Genomic DNA, 16200 nt, shown 5'->3' with positions numbered 1-16200 from the left:
ATTTTTGGAAAATGCAATTCTACCTCCTCCGTAAACAGAAATAACTAAACAATTTTATTAAAAAGTAATATTGTACAATCGTATTCTAGTCTAAAAGAAACTAAGAGGCACCACATGGAGTTAGAAATGTAGAAATACTGGGAACGAGAACCGGTTTTCTGCAATTTGCGTTAACTGTGATAAAGCACTTGAAGTTAGACTACTAGCTTCAAAAAAGATTGAAAACAAAACATTCAGAGATAGACTAGAAAAGAAAGTTAGCTGTTCAGTCTCTAGCCTCTATTACCAAGTCTATGACAATTAGCAACACCACTGTATGTGTGAACCCTAATACCAGGGGTGTTTGTGATCCGAAATTTCAGAAATTTCCGACATTTTTTGGTTGACAACACATTCTAAAACGGAAAAATTATTCTAAAAAATAAAAAAAAACTTGAAAAATAATTTTTATCTATGATTTAAATGATTTTTTTATGCATAATTTGAAGAGTTTTTACTGGGGAGGGAGAAGGGTCGAGCTTCCTCATAGTTTCAGAAAATTTCACACTGCCTTCAGAAAATTTTACTTGAGTCCACGTGCACCCCTGCCTAATACTCTCTCACATCGGATGGTGTGCACTGTAAGAAAATATGAGAGACTTTAAGAAATACTGTTTTTGCCACGAAAAAATATTCTAATAAGCGGGATATTCCAAAAACCGGGATAAAAATAACACATTACATTGGTTTGGTACATTGAAAATGTATTATATTAAGCGGGATATTCTTTTAACCGATATTCTAATAAGCGGGCTCGCCCTGTATTTTAATTTTAATTATGTGCATATCCTCCACCCTTGGTTCCAGATTCAAATGAATCATCGATCACCCCTTATTTAGAAAAAGTGTCCTACATCATTGATGAACATCACCTTCTTCATCGTGTTTTCTGACGTCTCCCAGCTATTTTCAGACAGATTTGCGAGCAATGCATAAATTACGTAATTGCTCATTATAGGCCAGCAACTTGTTTTTGATGAATACGAGCAAGGAACCACAAAAGATGAAGAACAATTACGTAGATCACGTTCTACCACTAACATTGAAGTCAAAGTTGAAGACTCAATCGATGTAACTATCAACCAAAGTGAATTTCTAAGAAAAAAATGTGCCTTATTTCTCTCCTGACAATGTACTTGCAAAGAGGCGGTTGCACAGTTCATCAAGCATCGCGTGACGATGATTTATTTATAGTTTTAACAGCGATTAATAAAGCTAAGAATGGAATTGAAGCTTGTGTGATCGGTGATGACATGAACTTACTAGTCTTGTTGAATGTTCACACACCATCAGAAAACAAATTGAAAATGGTGGTACCAAAGAAAGACAATCAGCAGGAGAAGGTGTGCGCAGAAAAGTATTTCTTTCTTGAAAGAATACTGAAGATCTAGATAGCTTTCGATACCAGTGTTACTTGCAGGCTATTGCAAAGCAGCCCATACATTCATTGTTCACACACACACAAGTTGGCTTACCCTCACTTCAACAGCTACCAGGCAGCATTCATATAGAACCTACCACCAAGTTCAGCAGCGGCTGGATGAAAAAAAGAATTTACCTCCAGTGGGGGTGAAAGAAGATTGGTGAATACCTGAGACCAATTACAACAATCTTATTAGTTGGTCCTCTTTGGTATAAATACCGGTGTCCATTTGGTTGCTGTCAGTTCTCTCGCAACTTCTGGTTGTGCTGGTGAGCTTTTTGCACCGATGAAGAAACTCCATTGTAGCCTTGAAATAGTTATATGCTGTATTTTCTTCAATATTTGTGCTTTATTTACGTTGGTTTTTTTCACTTTAATTAATTACAACAATGCATTCTGCAACTCCCAAGGAATTACTTTCCCTCATAGTGCGCGTTTAAAAAGCCGAATGCGTCCATAACTGGGCGAGTGCAGAAGTAATGGTCTAAACTGCTCAAGCATGTACAGTAATTGTTCAGGTCTAGGAAGTAATAACAGGGGCACTTATATCATAGACAAAGATCTAGAAGAGGACGGTGGTATGCTTGAAGAGGACTGAATACTGGTGAATACTTTGCATCACAATATGTCGCATTCAACATTCTACATTTTTATTAAATATTAGTATTGAACTCAGTTTACGAACGTCAAAAAGTTTGATAAAATATAGTTGCAATATACAGGCAAAAAAGCCTATTTTCTAAAGAAAAAACTTCAAAAGCAGCACTTATAAAAATGTTATTAAAAATGATATAACTATAAATCATAATTGTTATGAATTTTTATAATTTAAAATCATCTATGTTTAAAATATATTCATTCTTATTGCGGCATTGTCTAGAGAAAGTTTGGGTTTCTCCGTGCCACAGATTTACATAACCACGGTCCATGAATGCTTTTTTCCCCTTAAAAGTAGAGCCCCTTGAGTAGGTGGTGAGGTTGTCGTTCCTTCAAGGGCTAATCACAAACATACCACCAGCACCATAAATCGCAATTTGCTTTTACAAAACACTCCTCATACAAAAAATTAGTTTCCTGAGTGATAGTGAATTTTTTCAGAGTGATAGTGAATTTTTTTTCCGAAAAATCTAAAAAAATGCGAAAATTTTCTACTTTTACACCCGCCCTAACTCTAAAATCGTTCACTTAACAAAATAATGTTTAGGACCATTTTGTTCGTAATTTAGTGTAGATTATTTTGTATAAGGCACTTTTCGCGCTAAACGCCATAGTTTTTTAAATATTTCCAAAAAACTGGTAAAAACTACTAATTTACCAACTTCTCCCCCCCTCCCCCCAAAACCCGACGCTGAAAACGGTGTAACTTTTTACCAAACAATATGTGGACAGTACACAACAATTTGGAGTTGACGGGAAACTTTTACTTTGGATGTTGAGGTTAGACCTTTTTTCGGTCTATTTGCACCGTACTATTTGTGATTAAGTTATGGATGATTTTTATTTGCGTTATTGTCAGTACGAAAGTAGTGCTGTACTTTTATGTAATAATAGATCTAAATAATTTCATTATTCTTTGCTGTTAATACTTTTTAGTATGATTTTTTTTTCCTGTTTAAATATGTAGATCGTGTTTCAGATAACTCTAGGAATCATTATCCTGAGAACTATCTGTTTTATTTTTTGCTCAAATCTTTGCGAACTTATTGGGTATTTTATTTATTTTAATGCTTTATTGCATAAGAATTTTCTGTAGAATGTTTTATTAAGATGTGTTCCGTATTCCCCCATTTGTCTCTAACTTAATCTTTTTTCCTTCTATTACATTAGGTTGTGGTTTTATTGGAAGACATATAGTTGAATATTTAGTTTCAAATAAACTTGTTACAAAGGTAACTATTGTGGAAATTTCATTTTTTATTTTTAAAACACTTTTTCGCGCATTAATTTTAACTTTTCTTTTGCATAGGTTAGGGTAGTAGATAAAGTACCTCCACAGACAGCCTGGTTAAATAAGCATCACCAAGTAAGATTTTTTTTTTGTATTTTAGTAGTCAATATACTTTCAAGTCTCATTAACATGAACACGTCATCTCACTCAGCGTGGAAAATTGATTTTTTTCCCTTCAAAGTTTTTTTTTTTTTACATTTTATAATCAAGATTATAACGAAAGATTTAGATGATAAAGTAAAGGGAAAAAAACAAATATTTCATGAGTAGTACTTACTAACATATACGTCATGAAGTTCAATACAAGAAACGAGATATGAAAGTGGAAGGTAAATTATACGCAAGGCAAAACGTCAGACATTTTTTTTTCCGGATTAGTACTCGAAGATCTGAACATTTTCCCGATTCTTGTTTACCCTTTGTCACCTAAACATGAAAGAAAGAAAATAAATTGACGCATCCCATTATAGTTTTATTACTTCTGGCGATTGATTAACGGTTTTATTTACATGATGATCTCACCTGTTCCAAAGTGCAAGAAACAACAAGTTTGAAATAAGCTTATTTTTCTTACAGGAAATTGTGGAAAAAATTAACCTCATTTGAGAGAAAAAAAGAAGCAAAATTGTCATGCTTTTTAATTTAGACTAAAGCAACAACTCACAAAAGTTGCTATCGCGAAACTATAAAAATCAAGATTCAAATAAACATAACTTTTAACCTTACCTATTATGATTTATTCTTTTCAAAAGGTTTTTTTTCCCAACAAATGCGCTAAAACGTTCCCAATTGTTTCCTGAAAGTAAGAACAGATGCTAGTTTTCCATTTTCTCTTCGAAAATAAAAGGGCAGCATACTTATGCAAGTATGCAGCAGAGGCTAAAATTGTAGACACGTTTGGAAATATTTTAATCTTGTATGCTTGAGTTAGGATAGATAGCTTTTATGCTTTATCAAATTAAGACCTGAATCAAAAATTAAATACATTTTTTAAAACTTATAATGCAAAAAGATTCAATATGAAGAACTGACTAAACCTGTATTCTAGAGAAAAAAAGGCTTCTTTTTTTTTTGCATTTATTTGTAATTTTACTTATTTAAACACAGACTATTATGACAGAATTAGAGCTTGCCACATTTTTTTACATTTGCAGTTACCAGACTAGCACTGTCCCTTGGAAACACGTCATTGATATCACTGGTGCCCACACAGGGGGAGGGGGAATTATGGCGCAAGTTGTGACATCCAATTTTTTTTTCTTTGGGGGGGGGGAGATTTTTTAAATTATTTTATTTATTCATTTAAATTTTTATTTTGCTTTATTTTTAATTTATTTTATTTTATTCTGTTTAATATTTTATTTCATTTATTTATTTAGTTTGTGTGTGTGTGTATTTGGTATGTGATTCGCATAGCACAGAACTTTTCTAATAAAGTAATAATAATAATAATTAAAAATAAATAAATTAGTAAATAAATTTATTTAAAAAAAAAATAAATAGAATAAAAAAAGAGAGCTAAAAATTAAAAAGGTAACAAGGGTTGAGAATATTTTTAGCGGAGAGGATTTGTGCCATTGAACTTGGGGGGGGGGGGCATCCCTGATATCCATGATCCCTAGAAAGGGATGCCTTTCTGACACATTCTAGAAGTGATATAACTGGATTTGGAACATTGTCAGAAAAATAAAATCTTCACACATTGTGAACTTTTAACACTGAAAGTTTTCCTTCTTTTGTTCCCAAGAGTCCCTCTTTGTTTTGAATCTCTAATAACACTGATAATAAATTTTGTAGATCACTTCTTGCTCTGTCAACATCTAGTTTCATTGTGTCACCAACAATGCCTGAAGAAAACTTAACATTTAAAACTATTGAGTTTTAGTCCGTAAAAATGAGACAGGGAATAAATTTTAAGCATTAGTTTTTATTTGTAGATTCCAAATGTTAAAATCAAAATGTTAAAATCATGTAGGAAAATATGAACTGCATGCCAAAGCACGCTATGAATGGTCATCTCTCCATATAACACATTCCTTTTATCTTTAATTGAATAGAACTTATAATGCTGCAGCAAAACGTGAGTGATGTCTCACTGACGAATCGGCAAGAAAAGTCATTACCAATTCGTCAACTGCATTTGCATGAGAAATCATCCAAAACATTATTAATTCAGAACTTAATAAAAACTTTAAATACATTTTCAACCTTAATTATAAACTTTCTTTACCATTCATTTGATGTTTTGCTACTGGCTCTGTATAGCATGAACTGCTCTTTAATCCTCCTTCTGGATCACAAAATTACTTGCTTAAGGAAAGTCATATATCAATGGATCATTACTTTTCACATTAGAATCATACTCAATTTCGCCATTTGCGTTTTTTAGAGCATTATTAATTGTTTTGATTCAAGTCTGAAGTTCTTCCGCTTAAAGGTTGGAAAGAATCATTCGGGAAATATGACGTTTTCAAACCTACTTTTAACAGGCGCCTCAAACATTACTTCGTAAGGAATACGGTTGATACCTTCATTAAATGCCCTGTTTTTTCATTAATGTGCTAGGCGTAGCCCTTCAGATCCTTTACTAGCTTTATTGCATTCGAACCATGAACCTAGCACGTTTTCAACATCCTGGTTTGTACGTTTGGCAGAACCTTGAGCCTGACTGCGCCTAGATTTTCTGTGCTTTATTTTTAGATCCGACCACATTGTACAAGCTTCTTCAACAATTTGATTACTGAGCTCAGAACCATTGTCACTTTGAAGTGCACGGGGGGCTGCAAATATAGTATAAAGATATTAATCAAAGGATAATACAACTTCTGTACATTTTTTCTTTTTACTTTATGCAAAGAGATATTTTTCATTGTTTTTATTTATATGTAATATGTAATTTAATATGTTTTATTATGACAAGAATCCTGTATATTTGGGGAAGAAATTGTAATGAGGTAAAATCGTCTTCATGTATTCTGCACACTCTCGGAATGATATTCACATTCGAACTTACTCCAAACATATTGTTTCTAATAACCTTTCTGTTTGGTATGATTTATTACTTTTAAATATTTACATGCTTTTTTTTACAATACTTATTTATTGACTTATTTTGCAGGACATATTCTCTAGCAATTTAGTGGAATTTAAGAGTGCAAATTTAATAAATTCAGGTACGTTTAAATACAAATAACTATTCTTTTAAGTAATTGATTTTAGTGATATTATAAACTTCTTAAAGAATGTTTTCTAAAATCTTTATTTTTCAAAACTTTTTTAAAATCTTATCAGCTAAATAGAAATAAAATAGAATGAAATTTATGTAATTTCTCTTGTGAAGCTAAAATGGTAACACATAAATTAGTGTGCCTGTTCTTAAGCGTTTATAAACACATGTTAAAATGTTCATCAAAATCTGCATTTCATGCAACCCTGTTTTCTTTGATTGTGATGCAATTGTTGTATTATGAGCATGACAATTTACCAAAGCAGATATAAGTGAAAATAATTATAGGAGTAGGACTGAGGGCTGAGGCTCTGAAAATCTGGATTTAGCTGTTGTTCTTAGTAATTTTATTATCCCTCCCCCAGGGGTGACCACCATCACTAAGAGCAAGGGCACCTCCCTAAATATTGTGAAGACCTTCCCCTACAAAATAAAAAATACCCCTCAAAACAGCCCCTCTAAAACTTTTAATGGGCATTCTGTGCCTACCCCCCCCCCTTTAGGTGAACACCCCTGCCATCCCCCTAGAAGAGAGTTTAATTTTTCCATTTTTATACCTGGCATGAATTGGAATGAAAATTTCTCAAATTAGCATCTTTAAGTTACTTAATGAAATGAATTTTTATGGAATATTCAGGGTTCGTACGGGTCATGGAAGTCCTGGAAAGTCATGGAAAAAAATTTAGTGAATTTCAGACCTGGAAAAGTCATGGAAAATTGAAATTTTCGTTCAAAGTCATGGAAAATTATTTAAAGTCATGAAAAAATGTCCTGGGCAAAGAGAAAGTAACAGTTGCTAAAAGAACATCAGAAATATTGAGTGATTTAACAGTCTTACATATTAAAACTGGAAATTTGAATGATCGCAAAAACAATTCTGAATTTTGAAATCTCATTACATCCACTTCTGTAGCAGCCGCTCGTCTTTTTTTGCAATGTGATTTTACTGCTTGGACATCACTCGTTTTGCATTTACCATTATTTTCAAGACTTTTTATATTCTGTAGTACCGAACTTGCACATTCTTGATTTTGCCACGCCCACTTAAAAAATGCAATTCAATTGCATCCGAGTTTGTTTCCATCACTCGTAAAAACTTTATTTCTAAATTTATCAGAGCTTATCTCAATTTGTTGAAAGTTTTAGAAAATGTAGATCTTTAGTCAGGTGATAAAACACAGAAATAGGGGAATTCTAATACTCTAAAACAGTACTGCCCAACATACGCCCCGCAGAACTAATCCATGCGACCCACTGCTATGTTCAATGTCAGGAATCAAACCCTATGTTCAGGAATTTCTGAACCTATTAATTTATATGCATTTGAAAATGTGCAAATAAGTAAACAAGTACATTTGAATCAGAAGATTTATTCGCTACTGAATGTTTTTCTTTCTTTTTTTTAAATATAAATATTTGGTTTAGAAACATGAATTTACTGAAGAATGGCTTTTCTTTAATGAACCAAAGTACTGTCAAGCTATGTGTATACTTAAATGCACTGCTGATGCTAAAAGGCAACCTTTGAAGCAAATTTATTGAAACTTAATTTTAATGACTCATTCAACCTTTGTCCCATTCATTATCATTTTACCTGTTTATAAAGATTATTAGACATTTAAGCACCGTTATATTTCATTCACTGTAGTTTTACTAACTTTACTAAAAGTTATATGATGAAGACAAATAAGAATAGAGTTTAGTTTTTAAGTGTACACTGATTTTTTCAATCTCAAGTAAGTGTTTCGATGAGGTAGAAGCATTCACGTAGAAGTTTCCTTAATGCTCATTTCCAAAAAATTTCCAGTTTGAATTTAAATAGTACTATTCTCATCATGTAACAAGGTCATGAAATTTTTTTATGAAGTCATGAAAAAGTCTTGGAAAAGTCATGGAATTTTTTCATCCGAATAGGGTATGAACCCTGAATATTTTATAATGTTGGTTTTGGTTTGTTGAATACCAAACAGTGAACCCTATACAGTGAAATCCTGTTACAGTGCACTCCAAGGGACGAATAAAGTTTTTCGTTTCAGCAGAATATTCGTTGCAGAGGGAACTTCTTAAAACTTTCTTTATTTTAAAGTGTCAATTTTGCAAATTTACACTCTAATACAATTAAAATTGCAACACTTACCGTAACTAACGATAATATAATTAAACACATTAATTATTCTGAAGAATGAAAGAGAAAAATATTAAACACTGACGTTTTATTCATCGGTTGTTTTCACAAAGTGTATTATTTCTTTTTGTATGAGAAGTTTGTTCCCAGATGACAGATTATAGTTTATGAAAGATTATAGTTTATAATATCATATATAAAAGATTGTAGTTTATAATATCATATATAAAAGATTATAGTTTATGAAAGTCACACACTTCACTAACCACAAGCAAAGTTGAAATTTTTCTCACCCCCTTGCAAATCCCCAAGGTGCCTCATGCTTGGCAAGCAGAAATTTATTGCACATGACTAGACATTGGCATTTGTCGTCTCACATTAAGGCTGCTACAGTGACTCTATCTCGCACATCAGCTTATGTTTTAGCATGAGCAGGTTTCCACATTGAATGGCTCGATTTCAGAAGTACAAACAGAGTTTTTATGTTACGACTTATGAAAGTCATTTTTTAATTTCCAAAGAAAGCAATTAGTAAGAAGTATTCAAACTGACGTTGAAAAAAACATTTTGTTTTACGAATTTTTAGAAAAATCGTTTCGTTAAAATGAAAATTTTTACACATTTCCTTAATGGGTTTTAAAACAGGACTGAATGCTTTGTTCGTTGTAATGGATATTTTGTTGTATTTGTATTCGTTGTAACGAGATTTTACTGTATATGTTTATCTTTTAAATAGCACTAATTAAATGATTATATTTAAGATATTTAACCATCTGCTTACTCTGGTTCCATTTGGTGGATTTCCAAGGTACAGAATATCATCAGCATACTTTAAATCGCATGTTAAAGATCCCTTGAGTATTTATTTGACATGACAAAAATAAATTCCTTTGGAAATTTTGCATTGTCAGAAACCAGATGGGATCAGGGGGAAACTAGGCATCAAATTTCTCATATAAAACAGCAATGTACAACATAACAATCAGTTGATTTAAAACATCTGAAGTTGTAAGTTTTAATAATTTCTCATGTAAGGATAAAAGAAAGTTTTATTATGAGGCATTAATAATCAAAATATCATTCTTTCAAAATTTGCTTTCCACTTGGTGTGGGGTTTCAAAAAAAGTGAAACATTTAATATATGAATAAAAAAGCATTATAAGTAGTTCAAATGTGCTTTTTGCAAATTTTTAAAATTTAGAAAGCTGAGGTCTATATTTTATTTAACTTAAACAATTAGATCTAAGTATAATAGATCTTCAGAAAATGTTCAAAAAGGACATAATTTAAATTAAAATCTAGTGCTCTATTTCATATTTTTTCAGTGTGACGACAGTGAATATGATATATGATGTATGTTTGGCATTTTCTAAAAGTGTTGTCTCTGCTAGAAGTTTAAAATTTCATATCTATCAGTCAGTTTATCGTCAAAAGCTTTGATTTCAGCTGTTAATCGTTTTTAACTTATTGTTTTTTAGTGTCATGCCAAAATGCCTTTGTAGATGAAGAAGGACCTTATGATTTTGTGATTAATTTAGCTGCAGAAACAAAAATGGGACAAAGTGATCCAGTAAGTAACTTTTTTTATTTTCTGTATCTTTAGTGTGAATTTTCAATAGAGATCAACTAAATTGAAATTTCTGCAAACTAAAAGAGAGTTTAAGACATTTCTCAGCTATTTAATGTCACGGAGTTTCCGTCTTCTGGACATCGGATCGAAATCTCTCTCTCTTGTTTTAACCCTCCATGTACAGTTCAATTTTTATACTTTCCAGCCTAAAATATAGGGTGATTTTTTAAAAAATATTTCCTTTACCTATATATGCTACTATTCACATCCTTATCAGTTGTTTTGAAATAATTCAAGAGTTTTACTAGCTTTTGCATTTCCAAAAGCTATACAATACGGCTCCCGCTATTTCAGCGGGCAGCGTTTATAAGTTGAAAAATTCATGTAATATTTTTTGTTTTAACATGAATATAATTTTTAAACATTATCTTTCAAAAAATGTTACAGAAATTTGAGATGAAACAAAAAAAAAAAAAAAGAAAGAAAAGGTTCAGTTCTACTTTGTCAGAATATATACATTAATGTGAAAAAAAAATCATTTCTTACATTCAGTTTCTTTTTCCCCAGGACACTCGACACTCGGTAAATCCATATCTTTCATAAATGTTTATCACGCAAGAGTCAAAGAAAATGCAAGGCAATGAAAGACAAATTCAGAAATATGCAGGGGATAAAATCAAGCCAGGGAAAACAATATCCTGAACTTTCCAGTGCCACCTAGCAGCAAAAATAAGCATAAAATGTTTTTTTTTTTAATCTTTAGGTGGAAATAGCAGGTATTAAAATAAGGGAAAAAATTTCTTCCCCTGCGATTTTCATGTGATTCATAGTTATGGATCTGATAGCAGAATACTGCTTTTGCTGTGTACATCGCAGAACAGATTCCTAAACTACAGAACAATTCTGTTCAAATGTGCTACAGAAATTCTACAGATTAAATAAAATTGAAATTCCAAGGGAAACAAGTTAGTTTCATGTCTGATTATTTTTTTAATTAGGTATACAAGGAAGGAATTGTCAAGCTCAGTACTAATTGTGCAAAAGAAGCTATGAAACATAAAGCCCAGAGGTTTATTGAAGTTTCTTCTGGTCATGTACATTCCAGTGAAAAGGTAAGAATTTTCTTCTTCCTTAAACCCTTCAGAACTCACACCCTGAGCAAAATACTCACACCAAGAAGAAATATGCAACCTTCTTGTTTTTTTTTTCAGCAAGCTTAAAAACTTTTTTTTTTATTTTGTGTCATCAAATATTTAATTTGTTTCATCAAGTACTATTATTTTTTATAATACATGGTGTTTAAGATGAATAATAAATGAAATATTTTGAACTAAAAAAAAATATTTTAAGCTTTTTTTTTTTTTTTTTTGAGAAAAATTCACACAATTTCTCAGATCACTGATTTTGATGTAAGTTCCAGAGGGTAAAAAAGTGTCTCACCAATCAACTTTGTTTTGTTAAGAAGGTTTATCTTTTCAATGCTGAACACATACCTGCCAAAGTTACTGTTTTTGCGGGAGCTTTCTGCTTTTTTCAACTGTCTCCTGATTTTTCTCTTAAGCATGATTTTCTTCTATTTTTTAAAATTTAGTTGATATATGTCAGCCCTGTTTAATCAAATATTGTCGGTTCCAAGAAATATTATTCGATTAAGCAGGGAAATTTTCTTTACCTTTCTAAATTGACAACATTTGTCTTAAAACGTAATAATAATTCAATTCCTATATAAAGGAAATAATTAATGTTAGTGGCGAAAATGTTTTTGAAATAAGCTAAATAAACAACAAAATAGTTTAATCATTATTATATACGTTGCAAGTATGTCTCAAAATTATAAAAAGTAACTTACAACTTGAGTTATGAAATCTTTGTTCTTTTTCCAGTATATTACTTTTTGAAAAATTCCATAATAGTGGATTTCTTGCTCAAGGTCTTTTTGAAACAGTTCTCTGACTCTCTTTTCCCCTTCTTGTCTACTGTATCTTACTTTTAACATTTATCAGTTTATTATCGTCTAAAATGCGTATATCTATTTGTGTTATTCACTTTAATTATTGACTGCACTTTTTTTTTTTTTTGTAATGGCAAAGACAAAAGAAATTTAATAGAATTGTGGAAATGATTTGATGATATGAATGTTGTTTTTCTCGCCCGTTGTCAGTGAAAAATATTACTTAATACTTTTATGTCAATATATATTCTTACTCAATTTTTTTCTAATTTATTCAAAAGATTTCTCAACAAGAATATTTGTTAAAGCTGATCACCATTGTTCAAGGGAATTATTCAATTAAGTGGGGATCCTTAACATTGCGTCTATGGGGGAAATATTCAGTTTCAGGCGGTTATATTGTATAAGCAGGTATTCGTTCATCCATTACCCGATTCAGCAGGGCTGACAGTATGTATATATATATATATTTAATTGTTACAAATTTTTTAGAAATCAAGCACGACAAAAAATCATAGAAATTGTTTCCAAATCAGAGATTTTTCTTTCTATTACTTTTGAATTTCCCAAAAGTACTTACTATTGTGTCGGTAATTTTTAATATTGTTCACCTTGGCCAGGTTAAAACAAATTTCTTACATTGTTTTATTCATAACACAAATCTTTTTACTTTCCTTTTTCATACTTCTTATTAAAAAATGCAAAAGCTTTGCATCTGTGTTTGTAATTGGATTTTCTTATTTTCCTCCTTTTTCATTTTAGATCATTATTAAACTTTGTTAAAGCTAGTAAAATCATAGCAAATGAAATCTGTTTATTTTCATCAAAACCACAATTCGGAAATGTTTAAACAAAATTCTGTAATGATTTTGAGTATGAGTTTTCAAATGTCATGAAGTTATATGCTTAACCAAATAAATTTAAAGCTTATCTCAAAATATTTTCAATGTAATATCTTAGTGTTTTTCCCTTTTTTTTTTCAAAATGAAATTTGCTGTTTGTCTTTCGTAAAAAGTAGCAAGTATGCAAGGGGAAATATTCAGCTGGTAGTTTGTGTGTTGCTAGAATTTTCTTCACTCATGATATTGTCACATAGATTGAGTACACACTACACTGTGGAGATGAAAACTGGTTTATTCTAAACAATCAAACTATCAGGCTACAAGGTTGCAACTGCCAACTCTCAGCTCAAAAGAAAGTTTTTATACAGAAACTTAAGAACATTCTAGAACAATGCAAATTAAGACTATTTACATATATTTACATATTTCTACAAACTTAGAGAAAGGAAGGAAAGTAAAAGAGGAATGAATGAGAAAATCACACCTGAGGACCGAACTCTCAATCTTCCAATTCCCGGTCCAGCGTTCTAGCCATTTTGCCAACCAGGCGCTCGCTTAATGAGCGGTTTATGACATTACTCCTCCTTTAAAGCAACAGTGTCTCACTGTGGGATGACTGTCTTTGCTCGGGAACGTGTAACAGTTCTTGTGTACTCTTTGTTACGTCTGGATGTCCTGGTCAGGGGTCTATTTTGAGATGATTCTTTTGTTTGAGATTCCTTTAAATTGACCTGGAACTCAGTTTCCTGGTTTTCTGGACGGTAGTAGGGCTTCATTCGTAAAACATGTACAACGTCACGGAGTTTCCGCCTTCAGGACATCAAGTCGAAATCTTGTACTTCATACGTTATGTTGGATAGCTGTCTTAATACTTGATGGGGTCCAAAATATCTTTTTAGCAGTTTTTCCCAAAGTCTGACTTTACGAACGGGGGTGTAAATCCATATAAAAACTCCTAAAGAATATTTTACTTCTCTGTGCTTTGCATTGTAGCATCGAGAGTCCTTTTCTTGAGCTTCCAGTGTATGTATACGAGAGAATTGCGTAGATTCTTCGGCTGGAGTAACTAACCGAACAATATAGTCCGAAAATATTTCACTTGGAATATGAGGAAACATGGTGTCTAATGTTGTTTCTGCTTCACGTCCATATACTAGATAAAAAGGCGTAAAGCCGGTAGTCTCTTGACGAACGGTATTGCACGCGAATGTTACAAAAGGCAATATTTTGTCCCAATTTTTCTGATCTACATTGACATACATTGATAACATATCAGCTTGTCATTTGAGGATCCACATTGCAGTATCTGTTAATTTCGGAAAAAAGCTTTGACTGGAAGATTTGTCCTCTATCGGTAATGATCGTTCTCGGTGCTCCATGCTTTAAAACAATTTCTTCGACCACAAACTTCAGGGGCTTCAGCAGATGGTAGAGCTCTTGTTATGGCAAAACAAGTAAAATGGTCGGTACATACAATAATCCACCTGTTACCTTCTCTTGATTTGGGGAACCATCCGAGCAGATCCATACCAACACGATGAAAAGGTGCCTCAGTTGGAGGAATAGGCACCAAGACACCAGGTGGTTTTTGAGGAACAGACTTTCTTCACTGACATTCTTTGCAATATAGTACATAACGGCGAACACTGCAATGAAGTTACGACCAATAAAAACGCATTCGTAATCCGTCATAGGTTTTTACAAATCCAAGATAGCCAGCTGTTGGTGCATCGTGAAAATGCCGCAGTATTTCCAATCTCAAATGCTTGGGGATAACGGGCAACCACCTTTTTCCTGAAGAATTGAAATTTTTCTTGCAGATCTTGTCAATTACTTCAAAATCTACTTTCATAGATGGTAGTAGCCTCTTGGATACAATATCATGCTTGTATGCCATCTCGCGGAATATTTATGGGGTGAGCACTATTTTCCTCAGGATTTTTTTTTAATACAGAGTAGACGAGCTCAAATGTAGTGCTGACTAAAGACAAAGTAACCTGTTCAAAATGGTCTGAACTTTGATTGATTAGTTTCTTGGGATTTTACATACTGTCTGTATAGTTGCAGATTGCAGAGCAATCTGTAACTATACATTTTAACATTTTGAACATAACATTTTGAACCTGTTAGCAGTTTAGCAGTGTGATTCATTGAAAGAATTGCCTATTCTAGACCAAGTGAAATATTTGAAGGATGTACATTGTACAATTAACTCTCATTGAGCTGGACCCTCATAAATCAGACTTAGCTTAATCCCGGCAGCCATTTAGATGAACATACTATTTTAGTAAAAGTCAAATTAGCTCAATACATGGTGCAATCCAAAAGTAAGGAACTTTCATTTAAAAAGAGATTTAATGAGCTGATTGGTACAACTGCTTAATAGTCTTAAAAATAGGCACCTCCTGCTATAATGTACTTCTTTAGGCGGCTTTTCCGTGACTCAACCGTATCCCTGAAGTCCTGTTTTGAGATATCTGCAAGGGCGCTCTTGACATGTACTTGGATGTCCTCGATGGAGTCTAAACATTTCTTTTTCAGGGCTAATTTTAATATTGGAAACAAGAAGAAGTCAGGAAGCTACAAGCCTGGGCTGTAGGAAGGCTAGGGCACCACGGGAACGTTGACTCGGATCTTCTTCAGTCAGAACTCTTGGCACAAGTTTCGCACAAACTTTCCGCCTGTGCAACTTCTCCGGTACAATGCAGGGCTTTTGCTACTTGGTAGAGACTCAAACACCAGTCCGTGTTCAAACACCAGTCCGTTCACTCGTTGCACGTTTATGTTAGTACGGGCCGAGGACTGGCGTCCAGACTGGGGTTTGTCAGTTACCACTTCCTGGCCATACCAAAGGCCTCGTGCGACTTTTTTACTTGCGAATATGACAGACACTCAGTCCCAAATGCTGGTTGAAGCATTGCGAACGTTTGGTACGGAATCCGGAAACAGAATTTTATCTCTTTGCGTTGTTCTGACAAACTTTCCATAACGCCATGTCATGCACCATAGTACCAGGGTTAATGTTGAAGCTCATGATACATCTCCAAAAGCTGGGAGGCCACTGACCTGCATTGCG

The 16200-nt window shown here is 32.8% G+C and overlaps 1 protein-coding gene across 1 annotated transcript in view; it reads left to right on the top strand.

Moving 5' to 3' along the window:
• Positions 1-16200, top strand: part of LOC129221487 (uncharacterized) — a 55569-nt gene that overhangs the window by 27042 nt on the left and 12327 nt on the right. The window contains exons 2-6 of the mRNA XM_054855969.1: positions 3290-3351; positions 3429-3485; positions 6529-6583; positions 10240-10331; positions 11330-11443. Of these exons, the coding sequence (XP_054711944.1) occupies positions 3290-3351; positions 3429-3485; positions 6529-6583; positions 10240-10331; positions 11330-11443 (380 nt within the window). The remainder of the gene's footprint in view (positions 1-3289; positions 3352-3428; positions 3486-6528; positions 6584-10239; positions 10332-11329; positions 11444-16200) is intronic.

The sequence above is a fragment of the Uloborus diversus genome, chromosome 4 (genome assembly GCF_026930045.1).
Source record: "Uloborus diversus isolate 005 chromosome 4, Udiv.v.3.1, whole genome shotgun sequence".
NCBI classification, from domain to species: domain Eukaryota; kingdom Metazoa; phylum Arthropoda; class Arachnida; order Araneae; family Uloboridae; genus Uloborus; species Uloborus diversus.
This window is presented reverse-complemented; position numbering and strand designations above follow the sequence as displayed.